The sequence below is a fragment of the Larus michahellis genome, chromosome 8 (genome assembly GCF_964199755.1).
Source record: "Larus michahellis chromosome 8, bLarMic1.1, whole genome shotgun sequence".
In the NCBI taxonomy this organism is placed as follows: Eukaryota; Metazoa; Chordata; class Aves; order Charadriiformes; family Laridae; genus Larus; species Larus michahellis.
Window position 1 is genome coordinate 287,653 of NC_133903.1, and position 14,562 is coordinate 302,214.

General features: G+C 42.9%; 1 protein-coding gene across 15 annotated transcripts in view; it reads left to right on the plus strand.

Annotated features, from left to right (window-relative positions):
• Positions 1-14,562, plus strand: part of EEF2K (eukaryotic elongation factor 2 kinase) — a 31,028-nt gene that overhangs the window by 1,699 nt on the left and 14,767 nt on the right. For 2 of the 15 annotated variants that reach the window (XM_074598151.1, XM_074598166.1), the window contains exons 1-7: positions 1,224-1,336; positions 5,520-5,844; positions 7,654-7,704; positions 9,481-9,581; positions 11,116-11,176; positions 12,019-12,056; positions 12,824-12,995. In XM_074598151.1, coding sequence (XP_074454252.1) covers positions 5,599-5,844; positions 7,654-7,704; positions 9,481-9,581; positions 11,116-11,176; positions 12,019-12,056; positions 12,824-12,995 — 669 coding nt within the window. In that variant the 5' untranslated portion in view covers positions 1,224-1,336; positions 5,520-5,598. Of the gene's footprint in view, positions 1-1,223; positions 2,312-2,347; positions 3,698-4,623; positions 4,786-5,186; positions 5,845-7,653; positions 7,705-9,480; positions 9,582-11,115; positions 11,177-12,018; positions 12,057-12,823; positions 12,996-14,562 lie in introns of those variants that run through there. The other 13 variants (XM_074598152.1, XM_074598155.1, XM_074598162.1 and 10 more) reach the window with 13 other exon arrangements.

Sequence of the window (14,562 nt, forward strand, 5' to 3'; positions counted from 1 at the left end):
GCCAGTGGGTCCCTTTCTGTCCAAAATGATGCTGCGTATTTACGTGAGTTTAAAGCCAGTTACTGTTGTGACTTGCTCAGTTGTGCTCGGGTATCACAAGGGTAATGGTATTCCACCGCTATCAGTAGCTTACGATAGCAGATGGTGATTTTTTTAAGCATTATCAACAGACTTTCATGCAGTGGGAACCGAGCATCTGGCTTCCACCAGGCCTTCAGACTTAATTTGACAAGTCTGCCCTCTTCCCAGGCCCGAGGGCAGCCCTGCCAGGGGCAGCTCTCCCCGGGGCGCTGGGATGGGCTGCCTGCAGGCCGAGGAACAGGGAGGCCACGTTCTGGTGCTGATGGGGCAAAAGCACTCCGTTTTCGATAGCTGTTAATACTTACAACAGTGACTGGCAGCTGGCAGATGAATAGGACCTCAGATGTTTTCTGCACAATCCTCAGACATTGTAAATGTTTTTAATGTGAGCTTAAACCCTGCAGGAATTTGAGGCTACCTAGAAATGTGCCTGTAGGAAGCAGTGTGAAACAGCGGCTCAGTCAAGTCTCCACTTTACACTCTCAAATGAGGGCTGCACCCTCAGCATAGTGTTGGAAATCGCTGCCAAAATACAGGTACCCTCAAATTGTAGGCAGCGTTCCTGAGAGAGTACTGCTCCCTCCAGTCCCCAAGCGAAAGCTACTGTTTAATATGTAAGTAATGGTGGTTGTAGGCGGGTGTTCCTGACAGAGAGTCAGAGCACCTGCTCTGTGTGTTTTTAATTAAGTATTAGTAATCTTCTTCCTGAAAATTACCTCAGCACTAGCATTGCAGCAGCATTTGTCAGTGTGGCCTCCCCTCTTTGGAGAGCACAGGGATCGCGTGTTCTGTCTGTCATGCCACAAGAGACCATCTGTCTGTTGCAAAGGACGTACTCGCATCTTCCGTCTTGGTTTTGTAACCCCTGCTTACAGTAAAAAGCACTAATGAGGATTATTTACATGAATACAAAATGCAACGGCAGTGAAAGGGGCAGACTCTGTGCACGCCTCCTGTTCCCTCTCGCCCGGGATTCCCCCGTCTCTAACACCTAACAGTGCTAATCGGGGGTTTTCTCCTCAAATTTTCAACGTTTTTCTCACAGGAATAAAGCGTCTGCGACGCTCCTCCGTCCGCTCGGCTTCCAGCGGGCTGAGGACCGGCTGCTGAAGCGAGCGCCAGGCACCGCCCCTCCGCGCGCTGGGCGGGAAGGCGGCGGCCGCGCGCGAGGCGAGGGGCGGGACTGCTGCCCGCCTCCTCTCAGCAGGGCGGCTGCGCGCGCGCCTGCCCCGGGCCGGGCGGCGGCACCGACCCGGTAGGCGCTTTTGCGGTGCGGGGGCTGGCACTGTCTGGGGGGTCGGACCCGCGAAAGCTGTCGCGGGGTGAAGAGCGGGGGGCGGCATGGGTGGCTTTAATTGCAGAAAATGGTGAGCAACTTAGGGTATGTAAAAGGCTGGCGGCCAAGGCGTGAGCTTCTGCGGTGAGCTGTAACCGATAACGTGATGTTTTTGAGTTGGGCCGCACTCCTGCACGTACGCCTGGAGATAACAGTTTAATCCATATGTGTTTCCAGGGCAGTGCAGTTAGTTTTAGGGCACGCCCGGTGTGGAAGTCCCGGCGTCCCGTTTCTATCTGTGGACCAGCCCAGGGGGCGGGCGCGGGGCTGCCTGAGCGCACGGCGGCCTTTGGCGGCCTTGAGGGCTGCTGGTGTTAGGATAATTTTTCAAACGCTTCAATATGCATAAAGCATGGGGTTGATTAACAACGTGGAGTACTGAGTAAACGCTTACAAAAAGTCGGTGATAGTTAATTGCTCCGAGTATTTAAAGCGCCAGTTGAAATAACAGAGCTCTTGATGGCAATGGAGGGACATTTTAAAGTTACCTTGAAAGTTCCTCTTTTGCCCTTTAATACCGGTGTATTTTGGCTACCGCTATTGTAGTGTTCGTTCGTGTGTCTGGCAGAAGTGTGGACTTGGCTCAGAAGGGTTGTTCCTGTGCTTTACTGCTTGCAACTCTAGAAGCCATTTGTGTGTTTGGAGCTGCAGTGTGTTTCCTTGCACAGGGTTTTGAGTCTCAAACCCTTCGTTCTCTGAGCTGGTGCAGACGGACTCTCCTGTTTGCTTCGCGAATTTTGCATCATTGCTCTCTAACTCTCTCTGGCTAATGCAATGCATTATCCCAGCTGTGCTTGCAGACAAACTGGGTGTGATTTGTGCCACAGTGTTTGCAGTAGTGACGCACTGGAGGGGACCTGAAGTAAAGGCTTTTCATTAGAAGATTTATGCTTGGTAAGACCTGGTTTGTCAAAGGTAGCCAGTGAGTTGAGACACTTCTGTTCTTGTTTTTTTTTAGTCTTGTTTTTTATCAGACCTGTTACCTTGACTCACTAAACCTGTTTTCTTGCTGGTGCATGGTACAGATGAGAATAGACGTTTTCTTCACAAGGGTCAGTTGGGTGTTTGGAAAGCGCAGTAGTTCTGTAACGTGCTACAGGACGTTAACGTAGCGGTGGGGTTGTTCTGCACAGTGTTATTTAGCTTTGTGTCTGTAGTTCATAAAGATGACAACAATATGTTGTAAGGTGCACAGCCTGTATAGTTGTGTAAGTTAAATTTCAAATCTGTATTTTAAAAGAACGTTAATCTGAAAAAAGTGATTTGTCTCTTAAAGGAAAAAACTACTTGTTACTGTTACAGGTATCCTGCTAGATTGCTTTAGCTGATGTATTAAACCAAAAGGGATTTAGTATAATACCAGGGAGAGGGAGGTCGTTCTTGCTTTAATGCTTCCCTACAAGAGAAGGTGGGACTTCTCTGTTCCAGGGCGGTTCCCGTTCCCCTGTCCTGCACTGAAGTGGGGCAGAGGGCTGTGTCTGAGCTGAAACAGCGACTAAGAAGTAGCTGGAGATGCTCCAGTTGTCCCTTCTTTTGCTGACTAGAGTAGAGCATTCCTATCGCTCAGCTCCCTGGGGTGAATTAAGGCAGGTTTCAATGCTGTTCTTTGCTGTCAGCTTGGTTGTGATCAGATTTGCTGATTGACCTCAACATTGAATAAAAATGCAACAGGAAACAGTGGAGTGACCTGGAAAACTCCAAGCAGGATATGGTCATAGGGGAATCGGTTGTATGTTGTTGTACTCTCAATAGAAGAAACAGTTAACAAAAGTGTGTGGCCGAAAGGTCGTTTCACTTCAGTCTGTGTTCTCTTTAGCGTGGTCTGAGCTTTTGATGTGATTGGGTATTAAAGTCATTACAGAAAGTCATTAAATTTGGCAAACAGGTGTTGGAGACCTCAGGAAATGACTCTAAAACCTAAAGAACAGAGTTTCAGATAATGTGAACTATCACTAATTAGAAAAACACGTGAATAGGGACAGATTACTGTTCCGCGAAGGTTTCTTTGCTCTTTGAAGCAGCTAGTGTTAGATGAATCATGGACCTGCTCCACTTTGGCCCTTCATCAACTTTCCTCAATACCTAGAAGCCTCCATAGATGTGTACTTCGCTGTGTGAGTGAGCTCAGCAGGAAAAGGACAAGACTTCAGAGGAAAAAAAGTGCTTTAAGTGCAAGAGTATCCAGGAAGTAGCCTAGCAATGTGGAAAGGGAGCCTGAGCTCTAGAGAAGCGCTGTGAAGCAAAGGCACCATGCTGAACTGGAGGCCGGGGTGCCGGCAGGTAACACCAGTTTCCTACTCAGCCATATGTCCCTAGCCTTCTGCTTGGCAGCACGTGTTACGGGTGATGGACTGAAATGAGCCCCTGCACAGAAGGTGCAATGTTACTCTCCTCCAGGGGTGTCATGGCCACCTGCCCCCCTGTGTTTCAGAGGCGTCTTTGCTGAAGCTGTGTTGTGGGGTGGAAGAGGGAGACTTCATAGGTCTAGAAAATGGCAAACTCTTCTCTTTGAAAGTCCCTGCCACCATGGCTCTGGACTGTGAAGTGTGTAAGAATGGAAGCTGTTTGCATGTGTATGGCTGGTAATGTATGAAAGACACAATAGTCGCCTTCTGTAGATTAGGCCTGTAGAGGTTTATTTCTGTTCGAGTTCTGCTGAATCATCGCAAACTGTTTCTTGGGTGGAGGCTGCTGGGCATGTTCCTGTTGTAAGATCTCCAGGGGAAAAAAGTTCCATGATTCACCTATCTTTTTTTTTATAACACACGTCTGTTTGACCTGCTGGGCACTACAGTGTCTGTGCTCTGCCTCCCTGAAAGTGGTGTCACTAATTTGGAAAAGCTGTGGTAAGATGGGAGTCTATGCAGAATTGCAGCTTTGATACCCATATGGAACTCCCTGTATTGTTTACTCTAACATTGTTAAGTGTGTCAGAGTGCCTCAATGGAATACTGGCCTAGAATGTCACCTTCTGGACTTAGAAATAGTTGTAGGCCATGACCTGTCTGTCTTGCACTGTTGTCTTTACTTTCAATATGCATAGTTTACTTTGGAGCTAGAACCCAGGAGAAGCCAAACCCTACCTATTCTATTCTCTTAGGATCCAGGAAGCTACTTAAAAGTTGAAATAATCAGTGACAAAATCAAGCTTTCTAACTTCTTTGCAAAAGAACTATTAACCAGGGAGAATATTTTTTTCCTTTAAGCTCTATGCTTAAAGCGAACACAGCTTGGAGGCTTGATGCTGTTGAGCAGAATGCCATATCTGCTGTCTTTGGAGTTGGAAGAGGATTGTTGGAGTTGGAAGAGTCACACGAGACTGGTCTAAATTGAAATCTCTTCGCAATATAAGAAATAGGACGGCTGAGGTACCCCTTATACATACCTCCTCTTGTCTCCCTAATCTACTAGTGAGTGCGTTTGGGCAGCAGCAGTGGAATGGCAGGCCTTCTTTCTTGGCCCCTTTTGTACTTTGTCCTAAGGATGTCCCGGGTAGCCTGGGCAACCTGCGTTGCACTTCCAGCAGCATGCTTTGCACTGTGGACTGTTGTCTGTATGTGAGCCAAAAGCCAATTTAAATCTTGGCAGTGGTGGGACAATTTTCTATGTTGTCCTAATACTCCCTAAATCCTTTGGCTATTAATTTGTACGCAATATCCTTGAGAAGACTTGTCCTGAAAATATTTTAAAACCTGACTGTGGTGTTTGAACTAAAACTTCCTTGAGTTTCTAAGACCAGTGTTGTGAAACTCAGCATTTCAGATAAAGAAGAATAAAAATATTCAGAGGAGACAGGAGCATTAACAGATGTCAGCCATAGGCAGCAGGTGGTGTTTGCAATCCCTCAGATCTTATAGTATTATTCTATACTTGGTTATCTTCTTTTCTCAGTCCTGTAGCAATTTAAAAACTGAGTGCCTTCTAGAGAGCCGGATCTAGCACTGAGGTGTTCAAAACCACATGTAGGTACTTGGGGATCATTTTCATAGAGCCAAATGCAAATAAATTTATTTTTTTCTGCCAGTGTGCTGACATCAGTTTCACACAACATTTGCTCTTTTAATAACTCATTATTTTTCTTTTTTTTTTCTCTCCCACCTAGCTTCTTCCCTCCATTTGCACGTGCGTTGGAATAGTGGCTTTTTTAATCATTGCAGGAGTTAAACTGACCTCCCACAACCATGGCAGACGAGGACCTTATTTTTCGTATGGAAGGGATTGATAATGCTAGATCAACAACAGCAAACTCTGGAAATTATCTCAATGCTGATAGTGATGATGAAGACAATTATTTTATCTGTCCAATAACTGATGATCCAGTTTCTAACAAGTCTGCCAGTATCAAAGTTGACAATTATTATAGCAACTTAGCAAAAACTGAACAGTACGGTTCAAGCTCTTCTCCTAGAAACTCCTTTAGCTTTAAGGTAAGTATTGGCTCCAGCCTTCAGTGAGGTTTTGGTTTTACTTAGTTGGCATGAGAGATTCTCTGACTGCTTCGTCTCCTGTAACTAATGCTTTTCAAAAAAAAAAAAACAAACATCTGTTTTTTCCAGACCTGCAGTTAATTTCATTAAGCCAATAGTCTTGACACTGCCATTGAATTGCTTACTGTCCCTTTTAATTCAGTGGGAGATCTTAATCTACAAATGCAGCAGAATTGAGGTGAACAATTCACTGCCATTATGATCCAACCATTAAAAAAGGCATACGTTGATTGGGAGATTTAAAAGATCATACTTCTTGTAATCTGAATTGGAATTTTGCCAAGGGGAGTTAATAATCGATAATATTTTTATTTGGACAAATTAAATTGTAAATGATAAAATTGTAGTGATAGGTTTTCCAGTTATAGTTCCTTCTCAGGGAGCTTTGAACATGTTGACTCTTGTGCTTGGGTATGAAGTGTCACGCTGGCAGTAGTTCCTGATGGTATACTGGAGCAGTATCTGACCTTTTTAGAATGAACAGCAATCACAGCATTGCAGAGAGGTCAGAGGGGCCTCTGGTGCTTCCTTGGCAGTGTGTCCTGTCCCATGTGGCTCCCCTTGCACATATCAGGACAGGCAAAGGGAGACCAACCCACAGGCAGTGGAGCCTCAAGAAAGCAAGTGACATTCACTCTATAGACTAGATATTCCAAATATGCACCATTTGTGCTAATCTGGCATGTCTTTTAGATTTTTGTCTAGACTGGGATTTAATGTGTTTTATTAATGCATTTCTTGTTATAAACATTAACATATTTATTTAAAAGATACTTCAAAATCTTGGTTATGCCTAATGCATGCCTTTTCCTGAAAAGATACCAGAGGGTTTATTTCAGTCAGCTAACGTATTAAGTAACACATTAAAAGTGAAACTGTCTTGTCTGCAGTAAGATTTTTTCCCCCCCGTTTTTACATTAAAAGGTCATATTCCTAAGGAAGGTGAAAAGTAAAATTTTAGTATAGACAAGGGGACACACTTTAGTGGATGCTATGCTAAGCAAGTTAAGATGTGATAGGAAGCTTAGTCTAAATTTGTGTGTACATTTTAGCATGTATTAAACACTTGCCTCTGGGTTTGCAGTGCGAGTTATGAGTCACATGGCCTGAGATAAAACTGATAAGGACTTAAGAAATTGCAATTATTTCCTCCTTCCTAAGCTATCATGTTGCTTCTGTAGAATATATGTGCCCGTGCTTTGGGCTTCAGAAGGCCTAACTTGGATTTTTAGCTCCTCTCACAGATAAACTGCAGTGGGTTGAGATGTGGAGCGAGCAAGTCTCCATCTGCTGCTTAAGCTGCAGAAATTGTGACGTCCAACACAGAGTGAAGCAGACAGCCAGGACTGACAACATCTTAAACCACTGCAGCCTGGTCTGATCAGAGTCTACCTGTCACAGCCTAAAGTTGGCAATGTGGCTGTTAATAATGAAATGTAGAGACATAGAAGAACTACTATTAACTCGCTGCCTTTAAACAGAACTCAGCAATGTTTAATTAACTAGTTAATAGGCAAGACCCTTTTAATGCATATTTTCCAATAAAAAAAACTTGCTAACTTACCTCATTAGGCTTGTTCATGGAAGTTCTAAGAATGAACTTAAATTAGAAATATAAATTGAAGAGTGGCTTTTAAGTGGAAATTTTAAAATTTTTTTTTAATTAGCAAAGAGAACAGAGACTCTTTGTCAGTCATTTGTCTTATCACATGTATTTTCCTACTCTTATGTTTCTCGTGCATCCTTTAGAATGACACACAGCATCGTTCTAAGCACGGCTCTGTGGTTGACCATAGTCGGGTAGGTTAAAAAGAAAATGTGAACACAGTATCTAATAGATGCATTAAGATTTTTTGTTTGGTGGTTTTTTTCCTTTTTATGGCCTTTTTTTGTTTGTTATTTGGTTGGTTGGGAGAACTGCTTGCCTCAGCCCATAAAAGTCATCAAGTCAAAACTAAAAAAAGATACCTGTTAAATGAAATAATGCGCATATTTTGTTCTCTACCCTGAAATATCACTTCTCTTAAAGCACTTAAAGTGCATATCTGTAGCTGTTTCTTCACAGTATTTCCTACTGTGGCAAGAACAGAATGGATGCAGAACACCTCTTAGTCTGTATGGCAGCCACATGCCTACAGCAGGAGAAAAATTGCACTGTTAGTACCATTTCATGAAGTCCAACTTCCGCTTGTTTGAAGATTAGAATACAGCTTTTGTACAAAGCACCTCACAAGATCAAGCAAAAGTAATGAATTTATTTAAATCATTACCTAGCATGGACACAGATCCACCCTTTTGGAGAGGGACCCTACTCAAGAATCATTATACATAGATAATTGACTAAGCCTGGACTTGTTTCTGTCTCACTATTTTTTTCATATGTATTCAAATATGGAAGTTCCCAGCTCCATATGAAATGTGTATCATTGCGTGATCTGAGACAACTTCATTTTGTTATGAAACATGTAGGAAATCTTTCTCAGACTGTCTTTTAAACTTGTTTTATTTACTGTAGTATTGTGTGGCTTTATTGTCAGGGGGATGTTAAAATTGTTTGCAAGGTGTGCATATTTACAGCTGAAATAAAAAAAACACATGAACAAATTAAATGCGCAGCTGCTTCAAAATCTTCTTTATGTTGTTGCTGACATCAATTTATACTGTATTTCCAAAGGAAAAAAAAGCCACACCAATATTTTAAAAGTTATTGTTTCTGCATACTTGAAATTCAGTCGGAGAGGCAGTAACAAAATCTCAGAGCTGAGTAGTTCTTTACTGGCACGAGTGCAGAGTGGCCTTTTCTCCTGCTTACCTTGCAGAAGGTCTTTGGCACATCACAAGATCATATTTCCAGTTCTCTTGGAACAGTACAACATAAAAAGAGGGGGATCAAAATGTTATGAGAAAAGCATACAAATTGCCTGGTAGAGAAAGACTGTTTTTACTCCAGAAAAATCCTTTGATTTTTTTTACTCTTGACTTGGTGGAGATTGAAATAGCTACTTGTCTGGAATTGTTATAATAATTGACTTTTACAACATTCTGATTTCTTCTTTCTTATGCTGAGCATAATTTGGGGGCCTTGGGGTTTAGAGAAATTTTTTTTCTTTGTCCATATTGCTCTATCGTTAATGGACTTTTTTATGTTTACGCTGTCAGCATGTGTTGTTAGTTACAAAAAGTTAAAAATCAAAACAGTAAAAGTGAATTAATATCATTGAAGTGTGACTTATCACTATTTGCAGCATATGTTCAAGATACTTGCAAATTACAACAGATTTTGCAAATTTTACTTGATATATACTAGACCAGATTCTGTTCTCAGTTAATTTTACGACGGTGCAAATTGAACTAAAATATGAATCTTTATATTTTTGAATTATGTTTCGTTATACTTGAAGCTATAAAATGTCAGCGTGTTCTTCTGTACCACTTGGTCCCTGCTCTGAATAGTGTTTTGGGGGCTTGTGTAGTTGCACGTCTTCATAGCATTGGGATCTTGATGTGCTCTAGAAAATACCATTGTTGTGAGTTGCTGCTGATTATAAATAACCTGCCAGTTTGTAACTTCTTCAGGAAACCTGGAAACATGCTATTCAGAAAGCTAAGCACATGCCTGATCCGTGGGCAGAATTTCATCTTGAGGATGTTGAGACGGAACAAGCCACTCGTTACAGGTCTGTGGGTCTTTCTGCTTTTGATACTGATGTTAAACAGAATGTGCTGGTTTATGTAAGGGCTGTATTTTTGTTGGGCAGAATATGTGTAATTACATGGCTGAAGAACTTTAAATAATGCCCAAAGTGAGAGTGACTTAACTGAATTTCCCAGGAATACATAAATACTGTTTGTCATCAAAAAAATAAACCTTTTGGCAAATCAGTGTCACACTCTTTCTCTCTCCCATGTACATAGTATCTGTGAGTTTCACCATCTAGACAGGAAACAAGGCTAAAAAGTATTTTCTAGTTGATTTATCAGTGCTGTAAACTTAATCTAATAAGGAAATGAATCCCAATAAAGAGGCAGCATACTTAGTTTGAATAGTTTAGGAAAAAAAGGCAACATAACACTCTGCCTTTCCCAAAATAGCAGTTTCACTGTTGCCTGTCTATGTGGTATTGCTGCATGTGGCTGGAATTTAAATCCTTATAAAGCCCAGAATAGCTCAGCATGGTGTACGTGCTGAAACTGAGTTTGGCCCTTAAACTATTCTCAGTGCTTGCACAGCTTTGCCAAGACGTTTACCCTACTGACACGGGTTTCTGGGCGGAAGGGGTAGGAGTTAGAGGCCAGTTAATTATCACGTAGGATCAGTGTTTGGGAGGCCTCCCTTCCAATCACATAACACTGTCACGCAGTGCTCTTTCCCGTAGACTGCATCTGTCCCTGGTCAGGCACACAGTTCTGAAATAGTATGCATATTTTAAAAGACAAATAAGTGATAATATTGGTTTAGGGCTACTCGAATACCCTGTTAAAAAGAGGTGTCCCTGATATACCTATTTCCACCTTTTTTGTCTGCTGCAAACTGGGGTGATAAGGGGGTATATGGGGTGTCTGCATGCATGAAGTACTCAGTGGAGGTCGGGGGAATCAGTCTGGAAACAGTCATGTGTTGGTGACTCAACCGCTGTGGTTCTCAATTTGGCTTTTGGTGTATTGGGAGTTAAGGGGGTGGGGAGAAACCACAGTCATGCTCTGTGTTATCACAGGGTTGTGCAGAGACTTGCTCCTCCCAGTGTTGGGCAGTTGTTGGCGCCGCTGCTTTTCAGAGCCACAGCTGGTGCAGCGTCGACAGCCAGAACCAAGTTTATACAAACTCAGGGTTGGGGAGACAACCTGTCCAGTGTGTAGGGTTTGGTAAAGCTCCTTATGCCCCTAGCGTACTGCCTAGGCATCATAAAGGAGGTTTAATGTCAAAACAGATAACGCCTAATTTGGAGTGTTGCAAAAGTTTAGCTTCTGTAGTGGAATCTGTTCATTGTCGATATGATTCAGTGTCTCTTCAAAGAGCTATACATATTTCTTCTTTCCCACCCGAAGTAAGGAGGGCAAGAGTATGGTGGGAAGACTACAAGTTTTTGTGTTGGAGTGGTGGCAGCACTTCTTAGCAGTCAGATAGAGAGATAAGGAAGGACAGGTGCTGGGGATGGGAGGATTTGGGTTCCTTCTGCATTTTTCTAAGATGCACATCTCCTGATTTTGCAGGTACAATGCAGTTACGGGGGACTGGGTTGAAGATGAAGTCCTCATCAAGATGGCTTCACAAGTAAGATCACGCTGTCCTTCATGTTTATTAGCAGCCAGATTTGTCATTTCCTTCTGTTACTGAATAGTGTCAGCAAGATGGAAAACCCTTGTATAGAAGTTTTGAAGTCTCAATGTCATTCTTTTTTCCTCAGCTTGTCCATTACGTTTTGGTGTCCCAACAGCCTTTTCTCCCCAAAGTAGAGTAGAACATGGAGTCAGCCCTTCCCCATCAGCAACACGAGGCATTTGTTCCTTTCCCAGTGATCTCCCTCCCGTTTCCTGCTGGCCTCATCTCCCTGCCTGGCAATAGTCCTGTTTTGTGTCCTTCCAAATAATTTCTGCTCTTAGGTTATACTGAATTTTTGGTATGTGAGGGTGGAAGCTACTGTTGCTTCCCAATTAAATCATGGGGTGGGTGGTGCGTCGGAGTTGCTTTGCTCCGTGTTGCTGATGTAGTATCTGGCATCTGGGTAGGTGATGCTCTGTTTGGCACATCCTCTATGGAAGCCTAAATGCAGAGAGCATGAGGTCTGCAAAGCCAGCTTCTCTGGGCAGTCGCAACAGAGCTGACTCCAAACTACAGAGAGAATTTAGATAGCTTCTTTAAAAGACATATCGCGTCTGCTCCGTGGGATATTAAGGAGGGACTTATTCCCAATGTCTTTTCCCCAGATTACTACTTACACTGCTAGTGGGTTTTCACTTTTCTTTGAGTAGACAGATATTGTATAGAGCCTGTTTGAGAACTGCTTTCTGCAGGATATAAAGGGGGAAGACAGGGTTGCGTCTCTTATTGGTTAGAAATTAACTTTGTGGAAATAGCGATGCTGTGGATTTGTTTTTTTTTTTTCTCTCCCCTAGCCTTTTGGCCGTGGAGCAATGCGTGAGTGTTTCAGAACGTAAGTATCTGCTGGCTTTATCTTTGTTTGTAGAGGGATTTTATACCTTTTTGCCATCATCTTTGTTGAATTAAGCTGTTGTCTGGGGGGTTGTGGGAGGAGAGGAAGCTGCTCTAGGAAAGAAGGCTCTGTCTGTTTTGGAATTCTTGATAAGTGGGGGTTTGGGTTTGGTCCGTGTTGTGTGTCCCCCCCATTTGAGTTGAGTGGCAACTTCTGCAAAGTCTTTCTACCTCACACACACACTTCTGAGAGATGTGTGGATTACAGTATTGCATGTCAACAAAAGTTAAAAGCTACATCATGAGAACTGTCAGGTGCAGTTTTGCTTCTGGGCGCATGGGAGCATACTACTGAGTAGTAACCCCTGTGTGTTGACAAGGCAGCAGTTTGCTCTTACCACAGGAGAGGGTTTCTCCTCTCAGTTTGTGTTTGAAAGGCCAGTCCCTGTTCATTTCTGCAGAAAATAATTGTTGACATTAGAACAGGGCATTGAGGTGGCACTGACTCTTTATACTCTGGGTCTCAGGGGAGCAGGGAGGGAAAGAAAATGAGAAGAGGAGGCTTTGGCATGTCCCAGCCATTCATACAGGATGTTGCTTTTTCCCTTGCCCCCTACCTGTGCTTCACTTTTCAGCTAGAATATCTGGTAAATGACTGAGGGTAATGCTGACCTCAGCGCCTGGCTCTGTCCATGCAGGCAAAGAAATGGGAAAGATCGAATTAAAATTCTTGGGTTTCCTCTTACCAATGATTGATTTGTCTTTCAGGAAGAAGCTGTCCAACTTCTTACACACGCAGAACTGGAAAGGTGCCTATAACTACGTTGCCAAGCAGTACATAGAGAGTGTGGGCAGGGATGTGTATTTTGAGGATGTCCGACTTCAGATGGAAGCAAAACTCTGGGGAGAAGAGTACAACCGGCACAAGCCACCAAAACAGGTACGTTCAAAGATCTTGCTAAGCAAAAATGCAGTCTTGCTTTCCTATTGGATTACTTTTCAAATTAATTTACAGGGAATTACTTGTTCACACTCCATTAAATTTAATTGCTTAGATAGATTCTTCTGCACTACTGTTTTCCATTAAATGGTAGCTGATTTTTAATGAAGTAAATGCAGAAATTGCTTTATATTTCCAGAGTTTAGAGGCTGTGTGTTTGTGAATGTCTGACTGTTCTCAGCTGTTGACTGAAGACCAAAATAAAATGGTGTTTGTATTGCTCTTTTTGATATTTGCCCAGCTGCTTTTGAGATAACCAGAGATGTCACAGAATTTATTGCCAGTAGCAGTCTCAGCAAGCACTTAACTGTTAGTGCTCCAGGAAGGTAGATTCTTCAATCTTGTAAACCTATGTAAACACCTAACAAACATTGATTTTTAAGAAGAGCTGAAAACCTTAATAACTTTACGAAGCAATTAAACTACAGATTTCTGAGAAGTGGTGAAGAATTTTCCAAAGGATTAAGATACTGTGGCTTTGTTTCCTTTAGGTATCTCAGTGACAATACTAGCACATTGTGTTCAGTGCAAAGTGTTAAGATGCGTGAAACTCCTGGGTGTGTGGAATATCAGACAAGGCTCAGGGTATCAAGAGAAGTTCCTATCTTCTGTGCTAGAGATGTGCGTAAACACGTAGGATTCGGGAAGAGGTGGTTCCACTGCTTTGCTGACTGTATCTCTGGTTCTGGGGTCCGTGCTAAACATAGCTTTGCACTTTTCTGTGTTCATAAGTTGGATAGCTGCTGGTCAAAGCTAGCCATTGTGTCCTGAACAAAACCACTTCCAGCAGCAATCCGCTTCTTAAAAGACAAGCAACTAAAGTGCAGGGATGAGGGACTGCATCTGTCATTCACTCCCAGGTGGTAGCTCCTCTTTGTTGAGTACGTCCGTAGTACGTATCAGTGAAGCTGTCAGGTCCCTTTAATCCACAGCTAGTACTGAATGCCTGAGTGTAACTATGACTTCAAAAGAGTGGAAGAGGCAGCTTGTAGGAGGGGTGCTGTACATGCACTGAGGTATCTTGGTTCTTGTCCTCCAGTACTGCAGGCTGTGCATGACACGTGACAAGACGCTTGGGTCAAGAAGTATGGCTCAGGGTGGGCGCCTTAGCAATTTAATAGCCAAAATGAGTGAGTGCGTTTGAGTATGTGGTATGTGGACTATGTGCATTGCCTTCTATATGAGGGTTAATAACTACCTATCTCACACCAGCAAAGTGAGTTATAGAGTGAAGCACACAGAGAGGAATCTAAAAATCTAGAAGTTTTAAATGACATGTAGGGGAAGAGATGTAGGTAAAGTGAGAGTTGTTGATGGTTTCTCCTTTAGGAATGTGTCTGGGACAGCGGGAGGAAGTGAGGTGGAATACAGAAGTACCTGAATGGTAGAAATCTTCAGTCCTTTTCTGAAGAGGCGTTTCTACAAGTTGTGCAGGAGTTACTGTATGTTTTGCTCTATGAGTATAGACTCTTTGCAGTGTACTCTTAAGATACCAACAAAAATAAAA